We start from the raw sequence: 15311 nt of genomic DNA, 5'->3' as shown, positions 1-15311 counted from the left end.
ACCATTTGTCATGGTGATGAGGGTTTGCCGTGGTGACACTGATGTCTTGTGACCGGGGTGTTCCAGCCTCAGCAGGTTCCATCTGGACCTGATACGGACACGGTGGCCTGGCACTCCGACTAATCTCCGTTCTTCGGTCATCCACAGTGAATCACCGTCCAATCCCTTCTCTGACATATAATGACAGTCTCAGGCTGTAACCTTTCCTTGCTCTCTAATTCCCCTCTCCATAAACTTTTGGTAATTTCGATCAAGAAAGCAGTGTGGGTGATTTTGTGGCAGAGGTCTCACCCCTATTGTGTAAGGCCGAGCTCTTGTCTTTCTGATCAGCAGTAAAACAGAATGCAATACAAAACTGTTTGATGGGTAGGAAAGGAAATAAAAGAAATACAGTCACAATGCCCACACAAGAGGTTTTCCAGTAGTTCATGTTGAGGGCTAACTGATGTTTTAGAAACACTGAAAATACCCTTTTTGCCAGAAAACTCAGAGGAGAATACCCAGGGAAGCTTCTCCTCAGTTTTTGGTTGAAACCACCAACTATTGGTCCTAGGCTGCCAATACCATTTCGCCATTTGAATTATGGAATTACAGTCTAAAATTGACATTCCTTAAGAGCCACACCATTCTCTTGGGAGCTAGAGCATGCCTGCGTGCTTCTAATACTCCAACGTCCAGCTGGGCCTGCAAGGCCGACTCAAACGCGTCTTCGGCCTGAAATCAAACCCAAGGGTGTATTTTTATCCGATATATAGGAGGGGTCTGAGACACATTTGCATCTCACTTCCAGTAAGCAGGAGAAACACGTTGTCTCGCTCTGTCATTGAGCGCGTGGCCATGTTATTGAAGCCGTCTCTCTCCGTCTCTCCGCCTCGCATGGCGACGGGAGAAATCCCTCCTAATGTCTGACCGGGCGAGCGATGCATTTCAGTCCCCGGAGAGGCCAGGGGAAGAAAAGAGAGCAGCCACATTGTGTTTTGTAGTGAAACCAGCAAATGTCAAGTTGCTGTTTATAAGTTATGAAGTACATACAGTGTATCAGATGGTGACTGTAATTACACAATTTGTTGAGGCGATTGTTGGATGACCTCCTAGGAGCGAGCAATATGATCATATGGCACTGAAAAAGGACTTAACTGTTGCTGGGAAATTATACCACAACAAATATAGTCACAAACCTTTGGGTATCACTGTCGTATTATCATCTCTTCAGTTTTAAAATGAAGTTAGCTGTAGTTAGGCCTATTGGTCAAAAGACATACTGTACACATGCAAGGCCAACTTGACAAGTTTTCCACCTAAATTTGAATATCAAGGCCAATTTACCAAGCTTTCTATCTAAGGGACCGGAGGAAAATAGGGGAGGGTTACGTCTTTTTATTCTTTGTTGAGGGGAGGGTCACCCGACTTTTTTTAGTCTAGGAGGGAGGGTCACCCAACTTTTATATTCATGAAAACAGAAAAATTTGGGCCGTTGCCCAGGGCCTTGCATCTGATGGCCCTAGCACCTGGCCAAAGATGACATTAAAGGAACCGTATGTAAGAAATGTATTTCAATTAATCATAAAATGGCCCTGATAAGTCACTAGACATTAAGAAATCATGTTCATTTCAAATACTTATATCACTGACAACAGTAGTCCGGCCAGGATATTGTCATTTAAAAAGTGAAGTTTGATGTTGATGTTGTGTTTTGTCATGTCATGTTGTGTTTTGGCCTGATGCGCCCTCCACCTATCTAGTAATCACAAAGTCAGTAGTGTTTCGGCATCCGTGTTGGCAACCTCGAGTCAGGGGGGAGGGGGAGGGGATACACCGCTCTACAGTAATTTGAAAGTGATTGCAGTACCAGTTTTGGCCACAATCTTACATATGGTTGCTTTAAAGACAAGCTGGTGTAGCCTATTAGCCTAGGCTACTACTATTAAAATGCACCGACAGTAGGCTACAGCAGTGTTTTTCAACCTTTTTTGTGCCACGGCACACTTTTGACACTTAAAATGTCCCACGGCACACCTAACATCCTGTGTGAAGAAAAAATAAACATACCATAGCCTAAAATTTCAAATAATACACAGATATGGCCTTATTATGGCTTCTATGCAAGACCTGCTCAATAAAACAAGCACCCTCTGTTTCATTTGTAGGTGACTATATCTAATTTAATTGTTGTTATGAACTGGATATGTGATGATTCTGTGAATACTGGATATGGGGCCCCCGTTGTACAATGCCTGCATGCCACAAATAGTGCAATCAATCAATGAGAGCATGTGGTTATAAATTCTTTGATGCAACAGTTGCTTTTCTGGACCAGTGAGTGACATTTGGGTAATTTTCTGCGACACACCTGATAATCTCTCACGGCACACTAGTGTGCCCCGGCACAGTGGTTGAAAAACACTGGGCTACAGTACATGTAAAGTAGGCTATCGCATGATTTCATGCACGTAAGTCAAAAGGGCCTCGCACCTGTCAAGTTCGCACAGGGCCCTTGCGACGGCCCTGCAGCTCCTCAGACAGCGGGGGAAAAAGTTAAAATACGTGATAAACCCGGAAAAAGTTGACAGGGTCCAGGTGATTATTTGTGAAATTGTGCAAACAGCCTTTTCAAGGCATTTCAAGGAAGGAGTGATAGCATGCAAGGTCCCAAATTGACCCAGTAGGCTACAGAAGACATCAATAAATTGTTGGGGAGGGTCATGCGTTTTTTCTCAATCACTTTGGAGGGTCATAGAAAAATGTCTTGCTGGCGAGGGAGGGTCACGTCTTTTTTGACTAACGCTCCCAAAACTCCTCTGGTTGCCCCTTAAATAAATAACGAACAGTCCCTAAATGAGAAAATACCACTGAAAATCAATATTACTGTGATTACATTACAAATGTGGGCGTTACTTGGAAAAGCCAAAACAGATGTTTAAAAATGATATCACCTAACATATGTCCAAAGCTTTTTTATATATAATTTTGTTGAATCTTTCTGAAATAAAACCAGGACTTGGGTGCCCAAGCTCTTTAGGATGGAGAGGCACCCCAGATGTTTCCAACAATGATTCATCATGCCCTTGTTGTATATAACACATGTCTACATAGTAAGAAGGCAGTGCAACATAAAATAGAAATGCTTTGTATAGTTAGCATGTAAATTATGTAATTTCCCTACCTTCTTGTGAAATGTTATTTGTAGGGCTAAGCAGTGGCGCAAAAAGTGGGTATGCGCTATATGCGGCGCATAGGGGCGCAACACCATGGGGGCGCCAAAGCATGGTAAAAAAATATATATATATATATTTATTTGCTATTTTCTACAAAAAGCTACTGTTGTGCGTTTCTAAACCATTTCAACATTTTAGAGTACTAACAGGCTACAGTAGGCGCCCTATCTCATAAGATTCCATAATAGAATTTTGACATAGAAGAGGGAGTGGGGGGGCACCGTGAGCACTGAGCGAGCAGGTAGGCCTACGAGTAGTGAGTTGCTTTCTATGGAAAAAGATGGTTACAGCAAAAAAGCTGTCAGTGGCTAAAAATAGAAAAAGACAGAGGGAAAAGGAGATGGCATGTCAAGGGATGCGACATCAGTTAAATAAGTGGATGGTGAAAGGCAACAGGTAGGATTTAAAGTGTGACGTCGTGCTTGGAGGCTTGCAAATATTCATGTTAAGAGACTAGCGTTTGTTAAGCATATGCCGATTGAAACATAGCTTATTCCATTCAGATAGCTAGGTGGCTACCATGCTCGTACTGCACTTTTAATGGCAAACAAAAATGTCACGCTAGCAACAACTCATTACATGTTTCCATATCCCAACAATGAAGGCTCCTTGTAATAACTTACTATTGTGTTGTCAATGTGGTGCAAACAAACAAGGCTAGAGTTGGATCAGCCTTATCCTTTGTAAGTAGCCTAACAGCTGGCAAAAGGACGTTATGAGAACCGTGTAGACTCTCTTAAAGTGACAATGCACCATGTATTAATACTTCCTCAAGTTAAACATCAAATTGGCAGCATTTCTTTAACAAAAAATATATTTAATAAACACTAATAGTGTAAATTATTGGCCTTTTGTTTACTTGTTGCCTAGTTGTGCCTAGTTGTTTTTCAACTCAACTCCGTTTATGAATTCAGGTTAATGATATCAAATCTGAAATAACATAAGAAAAATGCACAAGAGTAAGACAATGGTGGAACTGTGCAAGGCTATTAAGCACATCATATATTTTATGAAGATCCAGACCAGGAACTACTAATCAGCTTGTCATATCACACAAGCATCCGCCCACTGCAGAGCCCCTGTACAGCAGGCATGTGGGAGGCTATTTGATCTCCATAAGCAATAGCACCAGCAGGTCTCCTCCTCCCACATGCTCTACATGTCCTCCCCTCCACCACACCACACTGCACCGTACCACGCAGGCCTGGATCGTTTGCATTGCACCGCCTCCAGCCAGCCACAGGCCCCTACCCAAACTCCAATTAGTGAGGCCACTAACAAGCAGGGGTGACGCCTGCTCTTCAAATTACCCCCGACCACATTTCTAAACACTTCGGTGGGGGGCACGGCATTGCTTGTGCAGGGGTAGAAAAGGAGGAGAGAGAACCAGAAGCTTTTACCGCTGCAAGAGCCACACAGTGCCCCCCACGGAACTGTTTAGAAATGTTAGGGGGGTTTGTTTTTTTACTAGTTTCTGTTGATTATATTCCATAACGATTTTTTTCCATATTCAATTAAAGTGTCCACCCAGATGTTGATGACTCAAAGCCAGATGTGAGCATCAGACTCAAAGCAATGAGATGAGGGCATCAGTTCAGGGACTTGTGGGTGAGATTTGGAGAAAACAAAAATGCTTTATTTCTTTGCACTGGTGATGAATAGTTTGCAATTTGCATATTGCATTATTTTATCTTTACACGACTTAGGATAAAGCTGCAAACTTGTTGGTGGTTAAACAAGATGTGAAGAAAAGCGTTGTGTTTGCGGTCAAATATGACCGATTGACAATTCTTTTCTCTCAAAAATGATTGTTAACCTATTCTGACCATCATGAGGCTCCTTGACTTTGTTAATACAAGGCATCTGAACACACAAAACAAATTATAATAGTTTTTTATAACAATTTGAGTGTTTTATTTAACCTTAGAACACCCATGTGTATTTCCGGTCAAAAATGACCGGCCATTAGAAATGAATGGGTGAGAAAATGGTCAATGTATGAAATTGAGTCCAGGCACATACTTGTGTGGTGGTGATCAGGTGGACTGTATATGTCAACACCCAAGCAGCACTCCTAACTCGTTTGTGGACTGTATATGTGCTTCTGTACATTAAAAAACACACACAAACACACCCTCACTCCCCCTCTTTGCTTCTATGTCAGCCCCCACTAGAACCTTTCCCCAATAGAATCTTCACCTTTCTGACTTGCATAAGCTCAGGTCAGTGAGGCCTGCAGGCCATCAATAGCAAATGGAAGTACAAAACTGGTTATATCCAATAGAATTTTTATTTTTAGGGGCAGCCGTGGCCACTGGTTAGCACTCTGGACTTGTAACCGGAGGGTTCCCGGTTCAAGCCCCGACCAGTGGCCTGCGGCTGAAGTGCCCTTGAGCAAGGCACCTAACCCCTCACTGCTCCCCGAGCGCCGCCGTTGTAGCAGGCAGCTCACTGCGCCGGGATTAGTGTGTGCTTCACCTCACTGTGTGTACATCGTGTGCTGTTTGTGTTTCACTAATTCACCGATTGGGTTAAATGCAGAGACCAAATTTCCCTCACGGGATCAAAAAAGTATATATACTTATACTTATACTAGAACACAAGGTGTTGGTATCACAAGTGTTGTGATACAAAGGTCTATCACAACATTACAGGATAATATGTGTGTTACTATGGATTTATAACAAGTTATAATGCAGTGGTCATTTTTGATTGGGAACACAAAACTAGTAAACATAAAACGAACACAATAGGAGGGAGAACTCATTTTCTTTCTTTTTTCAAAATAACTTCACCTTTTTTTACTTTATTTGATACACTGTTTTACTTCAAGATTAATTTATTTAATTTTATGTTAAGTCTTTTCAGAAGAACATTGCTGCAATGATATTAGCCTATATTTTGTAAACGGCCATAGCAATGAAGATGCAGCAAATTAGGTGCGGCCTTAACAAGCACTAAAGCCACGCCTATAGGCGCTCGCAGGAGCAGCGCTCAGAGTCGTCACAGGTGTGTCTACTGTTGGGCCTAATTCAATGAAACCCTGATGAAGGAAGGTACCGGCTTGATAACTCCAGTGAAATACTCTCCAAGGCTGTTCTGTTGGTGATGATTTTTCTGTCCACAAAGGTTTCTTTGTTGGTGATTTTGTTTTTCATGGTAAATAGGCTTGGTTGTTGATTGGCCACTGTGGGAAATTCCCTACCTATACTGTAGCTCTAGGAATGTAACATGTCTCATGTGTAGGCCTATATCTGAAAAAAGAATGTTGTATGTACAGTATGCATAATACACTCTGAAATCTATGCTGAAGGAATGGCCACATCATTGCCAGCAGGCTACCCTGCAAGGAAAACAGGTGTGTCGAGTTTGAGGTATGAGGAAGTTTCCCTGAGAAGCGGTCATGACATGAGGAAGAAGAGATGACCATTTTAAAAGTTAAAAACTGCTTGGGTAAAAGTATGTCATGTCATGACGACTGAAGGGCTCCACATGGACTGATCCCAACAAACCCAGAGTGGTGTGTCATAAACGTGTTATGAAAGGTGTCAGACTTCACCCGTCAGTGTTGTATGTGCCATGACTTGTTCTACTCGTAATGAGGGTCTTATTATTTATGGTATGCAAGATATAGGCCTCGGCAAAGACAAAGACAAAGTCCAATCTCCAAATATGAATCTATACGATGTAGTCCACACTTCTCACCAATTAAATGAGATTTCTTGTTTTCTTAAAATGACAATCCAGAACATAATAAATATTACTGTGAATACAAAACAAGACAAAAACAAAATGATTGAAACACATTTTACTGACAAACCCCATGTATGTACCTAAATTAAATCTACTGACCTAAAAATTCCATTTGACTCTACTGTATGCACACTTGTACTCTATCACACTATCTGAGTACAATGTGATCCGCTCACAGACTGAATGTACTGAATTTGAAAGTGCTCTTTGCAATATAAATAATTTGGAGAATAAAATTTGACTTTACAACTGAAAGTATAAAAAATACATCCAATACAAGACTAGAAACAAATACTAGAAAAAAAAAACGTATAAAAAAAATTACATTTAAGAAAATACCCTTCAGCACAAACAAGCATCAGTGATACACACCCATCAAGTTTGAGCTATATTAACATTCCTTTTACACATCAAACATGTTTGCATATCACAATGAGAAAGGCAGCAGTAACAATTTAGTAGAGGCGTTAGAGCAGTGTTTCTCAAAGTGTGGTCCGCAAGCTATCTCAAGTGCTCCGCGAGCAAACGTTGTAATTGCAATATTTGCAGTATTGAACCAACTTGTATGTAAATCAAAACAGTTCTGCAACACTGCCTATGTAAGCTACGCCATGAATCTTCTGACACAATAAGCAAGGTGCAAAAACAATAAGCAAGGTGGTTCAGTGAGTAGGCCTAGTGTAATATACTGTTGAAGTAGGTTTTTTTAGCTAGGTGGTCTGTGATTTTTTTTGTATTGGTTAAGTGGTCCTTGGTCTGAAACACTGCGTTAGAGGAACAGAAACCAAACTGTTAGTAGAACTCTGTTTTCTATGAAAGAGTAAGACAGTCTGTCCCTGGTATCCACTTTCTCTGAGCTTTTACACTAGAGATAGTGACTTTCAAGAGCCTTTCAATTCTTATTACAGAAGAAGTCTTTTTTTTTTGTCTAAAAACTGTATCTTTAGGTTATAAAAACTAACTACCCATAAAGAGTACCATTAAAACTGTATAAATCCTTAAAAAACAATGACTCATAATAAAACAGTTTGAGTGTTCTGCCCAAATGCCAACAATGAATGTGTAAAACATCTGGTGATTAAAGATAGTGTCAACAATGCCATAGCAAATTGATGTTGTCTGATGACATCAATAACAAGTCTCTTATATTATTGATGTGCCTCACTGTTTAACAAGAAGAAGGATCTGAAAAAGACAAAAAAAACAGAAAAGTTGCAGAAAAAGAAACAGGGTTGCCAGGTGGTTTCCTTTCCTCTTCCCATCCACAGTGAAATATGACGAGCAGCCTAAACATTCGTGGCAAACGGCAGTGTTATCAGTGTGGCCTCAGGCCCTCAGTTCACAACAGAGTGGGCCAGAGTGCCATATGTATCCTTTCCATCCGCAGCCGTGCATCCGGTCAAAACAGGAAGACCTGCGAAGAGACCAGGCAACGTTTCAGTAAAGCCCATTCACACAGAGAAACAGGAAGTAGAGCTGAGAGCTGATCTACACCAGCGCTGCATGTACCAGCCGCAGACAGAAATAGATTGATGTGCAGCCTGGTGGGCTGGGTAGCTTTGGATACTACTACACACTGACTACAACATAGGGGAAGTTAGGAGAAGTACGACTTCAATCCAGTCTTTCTGAGAACAACTAAGGAACCAGTCTGAGTCAGAGGTTCAAAAGAAATGGCATGCAGGCAGGGGGGATGCAGGAGAGACTATTGCCTCAATTCATCATTTTAACTCCATCGTGATACATGCTGATGTTGCATAGTTGGGCACAGAAAACATACTTATTAAATGAAATTGTACTTTCTTACAGGTAATCTAAAACTTGGTCAGACTGACCAAATACAGACAAACTCAGAGCTCTAATAAATAAAAATGGATTAGACAGCTTTAAGCTTAAACCTTTCCATCAAAAGTCAAGTTGCAGGAGCCAAGTTCTATATCTGCTGTGTACAAATAACAAAGGAACTAATGACATTTAGCTACAGGAAGTACTCACAGTCCTTATTTGACACAGGTATAAGTGCTGACTTCCTTGTTTTGGGAGGGCGGGGACCATTGATAAGAACTGGGACAGAGGCTGCCTGCGAATGACTGCCACGGCTAAAATTAATGGCTGAGATTAATAATTTAGGGTTATGCACCCCATGTGGATTGCCTGAACTTCTGAGCAATGGACATTCCCTTCAGTGGGTGCTAAGTCAGCTGTTTGCAGTTGTGCACTGATCTCTTACTCTCTACACGTCCCATATCTTATCTGCTATACTGACCAGGTAGCCTGGCGGGCCATCCTATATCATTGAAATGTATAGTCTGGAATCGAATCATTCACCTCGCTTAATCCAAGGGGCGGGCAGAGAATTGTCTTTCAAACTGCCTAGGCATGCAATAGGCCAGCGCTTCGACCATATCCGTATCCGGTCGACAAAACGGCAAATACATCCTTCTTCGAAAGGAATGACTTAAGTGCATTGTGTTGCTCAACTTTCAAAGAAAAGCACAAGTCCAACACTTTTTACCCCCCCCCCCCCCCCCCACACTTTGCACAAATAGGCTAACACCAGACATAATTTCACTGCATTTCTTACTTCCAGTAACTATATGCATGTGACAATAAACTTCCTTGTATCCTTGTATCCTTATATCCAAAGTTGACGCCAACGCCGATTCAAACAACCGCTCTTTGTTAGCCATAGCCACCATCCTGTTAAGCCCACCTTAAGACTCTTTAACAAAATAGAGCGCTGTGATTGGATGACGTCCACGGCGTCAGCCAATAGAAATCCCTATGGTTTGATACTAGATGTACAGGCTGATCAAATTAATTTGCCGCCGCTAGGGTGCGTCTAGATTTCTAGGCTACTGACCAGGGTATTCTTAATAGAAAACAATGATTAAGAGTAACCTTCCTAAAATAATGGCATAAGTCATTTTTTCCAGGTTTTTCAGAAAACACAAAAAAGTTAACCAAAAATTTAATGATGATGATTTAGGCAAACATTTTTTTTGTAAAAACATGACTTACCGGTATATGCCATAATTTTAGGAAGGCGACTATATTCTATTTGACTTTGGGCAAACAGGTCTGCTGTGGACCAATTCATCCTTCACCACACATGGAGTGATTATGCTGAGCGAGTACAAAATATAATTGTTATGTCTTTAGTAGTCAAAAATGTATGCGTCAATCGCCACAATTAATTGAAAAAAGTTAATTAATCACTGACTTTCAGAGGCTGTACTGAGCTCAATTATACAGCTAGGATGAAGACTCACTGGTATCACTCTTAACATGCTAGAAAGAGGGAAGAGGGCTAGCTAACGTTCCAAATCTAGTCAACATTTTAATGAGGGAAGAACTGGCATGATCATTTTCTAAAAAGGTCTTTGAATTCTCTCTCTCTCCCTCCCTTCCATGTAAGTGCTGTTTGTTTCTCTCTCTCGCCACTTAATATTTTGGTTGGGGTTTGCTATAGTGCATAAGAAATATGCCTTTACCCTAACAGTCAATGACCTTAATGGTTTCATTGGCAATCTGTTGGCTTGTTCTGTGTAGAATCTGTGTTAAAAGTTAAGGAGATTAAAGTTAAACAATAGCATTTGAATTCTTTGCTGAGTTTACATTAATTCTATGATATTACATTTCAATATCCATTATATAAAATGATTTATCCGACTTAACTATTATTGTCAAGTTGCACAAAAGAGCAATGCTGGGAACAATAATTTAGGCAAGAAACCTCATGTGCAATAGTCCTTCTCACCTGTCAAACTCTTGGAATGCACCTTTCAGATAGAGTAAGTAAGGTCATAGGCAACTCTCACCAGCAGGCTGTCATGTGCCTGCACTGATACCCTTTCCATGAGTCAGGTTAGAGGAATGCATTGAGGAAGTGTTGTTGTGTGCTTGTCAGGGATGTTTACTTACCTCGGCGAATCTGGATGGGCCAGACGAAGAGACTGATCAGAGCTAGTGCTGCCACCAAGGCCACCCCGCCAGTCACAGACACCATCACACTGTGGTAAAACCACACACAGTCAGGACAGCAGGCTGCAGTACTATAGAGGGCAGAAAGAGCAACACAGACACACAGACACATGTTAGAGTCTAGCGCATTATACTGCATTTTATGTACTAAATTATATTTAACATATTATCTACTTTTAATTTTTAAAATTGATTATATCAAATATCTAGTATACTGATGCAGAGGAATCAATTTTATGCGCAGTCCTTTCTGACCAGCAAACATAATATAGTGCTTAAGGCTGGCACGGAAGTGAGTAATAAGCATTTTAGTGTAATGAGTAATGAGAGTTTTAGCATCTTAACGTCATTTAAATGTGTCTGGGTTTAACTTACTGACAAGGATACAAGGTTTGGATTAGCATCACACCAAGGCCATTGGCAACTTTGTCAGTAAAGCTCATTGCTCCGTACACAAAGGCTCCACTTTGCTGGGGATGGAAAAATAGGGCAGGTTAGCAGGGTCATTAAGGACACCCACCAATGTGGCAAAGTAGCTGAAAAGGGTGCAAATGCAGAAGGATGTAGGTGCCAACCGTTTGTTCTCCGATGAGGTTGGCGGTCAGGGACAGAGACATGACCAGGATAATAGTGGAACCGGACCCTAGGAGAACCGCTCCACCGTAAATGAGCTTCCCCATGTTCCTCTCCAGCAGAACCCACAAGGCAAAGGCCATAATCAGCAGCAGCCCCACCAAATAGGTCATCTGCGATTTATTTGAAGCAAATTGTCAGACATGACCAGTCTTTTGGAGAGTAATTTCAAAGCAACAGGACTTGATTCCGTTTCACATTATGGAGGTATGCATCAGTGTAACTGAAGCTTTAATGAAGTAACACTGATGTCTAGTGCAGGTGTACATAAGTGAGGAATTTGTTCCAAAGCATTACTTTGCTCTGTGACGCATTGCACAGATTTGGGGATTTTCAAAGTTCACTGTTGGCTAAACACTGATTTAACCTACTTTACTTTATTTAACTCTTTTTTTCTACCAGTTATCCATCTCATAAGGGTCAACATTGATCTCAAACATTTTTTCTTCAAAGAAATCTATATTGCAAAAGCATACTCCTGCATCAAACATCAATTCCTTACCAATAATTTTGTTTAAAGATTAAAGTAATTGTCAAGATAATACAAACAGAGAAAAGGGGAAAGAGAGAGAGAGAGAGAGAGCGCGAGATATCCAAGAATGTGGCGAAAAGAGAGTGTAGACTCACCTTAATGCTGATGCGCTTGCTAAGAGGTTTCATGACCAGAGATGACACCAACCCACTCACATACATCACCAGTGGGATTGTTGCTATGAAGTTCTGCGATGGAGAAGGAGAACGACAGGAGTGCTGTCAAATCTACATGCAAAACTCTATCTGAGGAGTGACAGAAGAATAAACTTCATATCACTGAGACCATCAAAGTGTGCTTTGGGTTGCCTACCTTAGGGAGCAGCAGGGAATTGGTCAAGAACATGGAGATATATGTCTGTGACAGGTTCACTATCAGCCTGGTGCACATATACAGCAGAGCCACCTGTGGGTTAAAGCAGCAGCAGCAAAATAGCTGAGTTGGTCGGGTGGGAAGTTTAAAGTTCAGGCATGAACAGGCAAGAGTATTTCATTACCAAGCTTTGCAAACTGTTGCTGTTTCTGGTACAAATGCACACATTCTGCTGCTGGTATCTGACATGGTAGATTCTTTTCATTTTACCATGGAAGTATGTGATTCAGTTCTGTGGTACACTACAATTTATTTCTCCCATATGTTATATTTTAAAGACTGGGAGTCTCTTGGCAAGGTAAATGTGATCAAAGTATACGTAGCCTGTGCACCAAAAAAAACATGCAGATAAAGTGTATGCTGTGTTATATATGTACTGGTCTCCCCCTTTAGTTGCTGATTTATCAAGAACCCTACCACAGAAGCAGAGAAGTATTCTCTGGAAAACTAAAATGGTTATCTGAACAAATTTGTTATTTTTTATGTATCAGCATTAGGTGTCAATGCATCAATAACACAATGATCACAAATATTGCAATATTGCTGTCTTGATATTCCGTGTCCATGCCTGGTGAAGGCCAGGCTCACCTGGTAGAAGGATGGCTCCCGAAGCCAATGTTTCCACTGGAGCAGTACAGGAGGGGTGGAGCTCTGAGGGGATGGAGGCATGAGGGTCTGGTAGGAACTGGTCAGGCAGTCCCCCTCACCAGCCGCCGCCTCCTCCTCCTCTTCCCTCTGCTGGGCCTTCTCACGCGTGCCCAGGTGGAAGATGAGGGAGAACACTGCCCCCGTGCCCACCACTATCAGAGCCAGCTCCTAACAGGAAGCATGCCAAGGAAGGAGATAACATCATATATTAAGGTGCCTTTGCCTGTTTATGAGTGCAGTAGTTTTTATGGAATATGAGGTGTTCTAATGGTTTAGAAGTTGAGGTCTTCTAAATGTAGTAATTTGTCTAAAGGCTTGTGCTTCATATTTACTTACTGTAAGACAGAATTTACTTACTGTAAGACAGAACATTTTTGAGTATATAAATATTAAAATGTTGGCAAATGGGGTCGGAAATGTTACCCTGAACAGTGGAATATCCACAGGTCCCAAGCTGTCGGTAACGGTGGGATCCGCGTGCTGTGCTTGGAAGTGGAAGAGCAACCATGCCACAGCATACACTGTGATGTTAGCCACCACACTGAAAGCATTTCTAAACAAGGAAGAGACACATGATGTTGCCATGAATATTATCAACACAAATACTGAGATCTGAGTGACTGCAGTTCTACTTTGTCTCTACCAGTATCAGTGTGCAGTGTCACCTTTGCTTTTAGGTAGGCCTACTCATGTGTTAATGGATATGTAATTTAATTCTCTGTTATGTGGCTTGATTTACTGAACTGCTGGCTATACCTGTATGCTGTGAGTTCCACCTTGTCATGTTCGCAGGAGACCAGTTCAGGGATAAGGGACAGGTGGGATATCTGGGTGGCTGCCCAGCCGAACTGGAACACGATTATGAACGGGGTGAAGTAGGTGATGCCCACCCAATTTGGCGTACCCCCGGCACACCCAAGACAGGGGTTAAATATAAAAGGGAAGGACACAATCACACACAAAGTTCCTGAAAGGAAACAGAAATAAGTTAAACTCTGCATTTCTCCCAGATATACTTTTATGTGTGTACGCATGTCACAACAGCCTTACCCACTAAATGCCAAGTCTTTCTTTTCCCATAAGATCCACATCCTGGTGTCCGGTCCGATTCATAACCGATGAGAGGCGTGCAAATCCCGTCCGCTATTTGACCGATGAACAGTAAAACACCTGCATATGTGTCGAGGAAACCGAGGACGGTGTGGTAATACACTAGCAAATACGTGAACCACATGGACGCGCACAAGTCATTCAAGAAATGTCCTACAGCATAGCACAGGCGCTTGCGGATTGGTAAACTATACTGTTCAGGCATTTTTGTTTTTTATCATATGCGGAGATCTGTCTTCAATATTTTGTCAGACCTATTCAGACGATGATAATGAAACGTTTAAAATCTAACCATGTCGCGCGCAAGAATAAAGGATGCCCATCATATAGCAAAAGTAAATTAAAAAAAAATCAATATCCAAATGACAGCAGGTGTTTCCAGGACGTTCTTGTTAAAGCCCTTCAGCAGTCAGCACTTTTACTGGCCTTGACGACTTTAAACACAGTGCAGATTATGCTGAGTAGTTGGCAAGGTTAAAACAAAAACCGAAGCTATTTCCACGAACGCTGCTGCACTTTTATGGCCAGTCTCCAAGCTTCTTAACATTGGCCGTATCACAACACAAAGTCACATGCGTTATGCTTCCTCTTTGCCGGGTCTGTCAATGACGCCTTTAAGATAACTAATAACTCAAAATGAAAAGATGATTATGAAGCGTTTTTAAATGCAAATTTTTATTCATCCTTTCATTTAGTGCATTCTAATTTTCACTTTCCTTTCTGTGTTTAGGGCTTTCCACTTATGGAGGCGTTTTGTTCCAACTTGTTTAGGCCGTCCCCTCAGGCTACAGAAAAACATCTCAAACTTATTTTGAAATAAAAATCTTTTTTTTTTTTTTTTAAAGAAAAAACAAAAAACAAAAAAAGAAGCATAGCCTATAAGAGAAGCTTCTTACAAGTAATGTTCCAGATAAATTGGCTAAGGAAATAAGTCCTTGCACATAAGCCTATTTTGAAAGCTAAAAGTCAGTCCCAGCTAAACAAAGTCGTGCACATAAGCATTTCTGGAACTTCTTTAGCATATTCCCTGGAGGTTCAGGCCTGTAGGCATCGGACCTTGACAT

At 41.4% G+C, this 15311-nt stretch overlaps 1 protein-coding gene across 1 annotated transcript; it reads right to left on the bottom strand.

Moving 5' to 3' along the window:
* Window positions 1-7625: 7625 nt before the first annotated feature.
* Window positions 7626-14943, bottom strand: mfsd12b (major facilitator superfamily domain containing 12b). The gene is made up of 10 exons (XM_042056359.1): window positions 14188-14943; window positions 13894-14104; window positions 13561-13690; window positions 13078-13305; window positions 12430-12522; window positions 12213-12305; window positions 11528-11698; window positions 11328-11422; window positions 10893-11023; window positions 7626-8382 (listed from the first exon to the last, which is right to left on the bottom strand). The coding sequence occupies exons 1-10, from the start codon at window positions 14450-14452 to the stop codon at window positions 8303-8305; spliced, it is 1497 nt and encodes a 498-aa protein (XP_041912293.1). The 5' UTR covers window positions 14453-14943; the 3' UTR covers window positions 7626-8302.
* Window positions 14944-15311: the final 368 nt, after the last annotated feature.

The sequence above is a fragment of the Alosa sapidissima genome, chromosome 12 (genome assembly GCF_018492685.1).
Source record: "Alosa sapidissima isolate fAloSap1 chromosome 12, fAloSap1.pri, whole genome shotgun sequence".
Lineage (NCBI taxonomy): Eukaryota > Metazoa > Chordata > Actinopteri > Clupeiformes > Clupeidae > Alosa > Alosa sapidissima.
The sequence above is the reverse complement of the archived record's forward strand: the minus strand, read 5'-3'. Positions and strand labels throughout refer to the sequence as shown.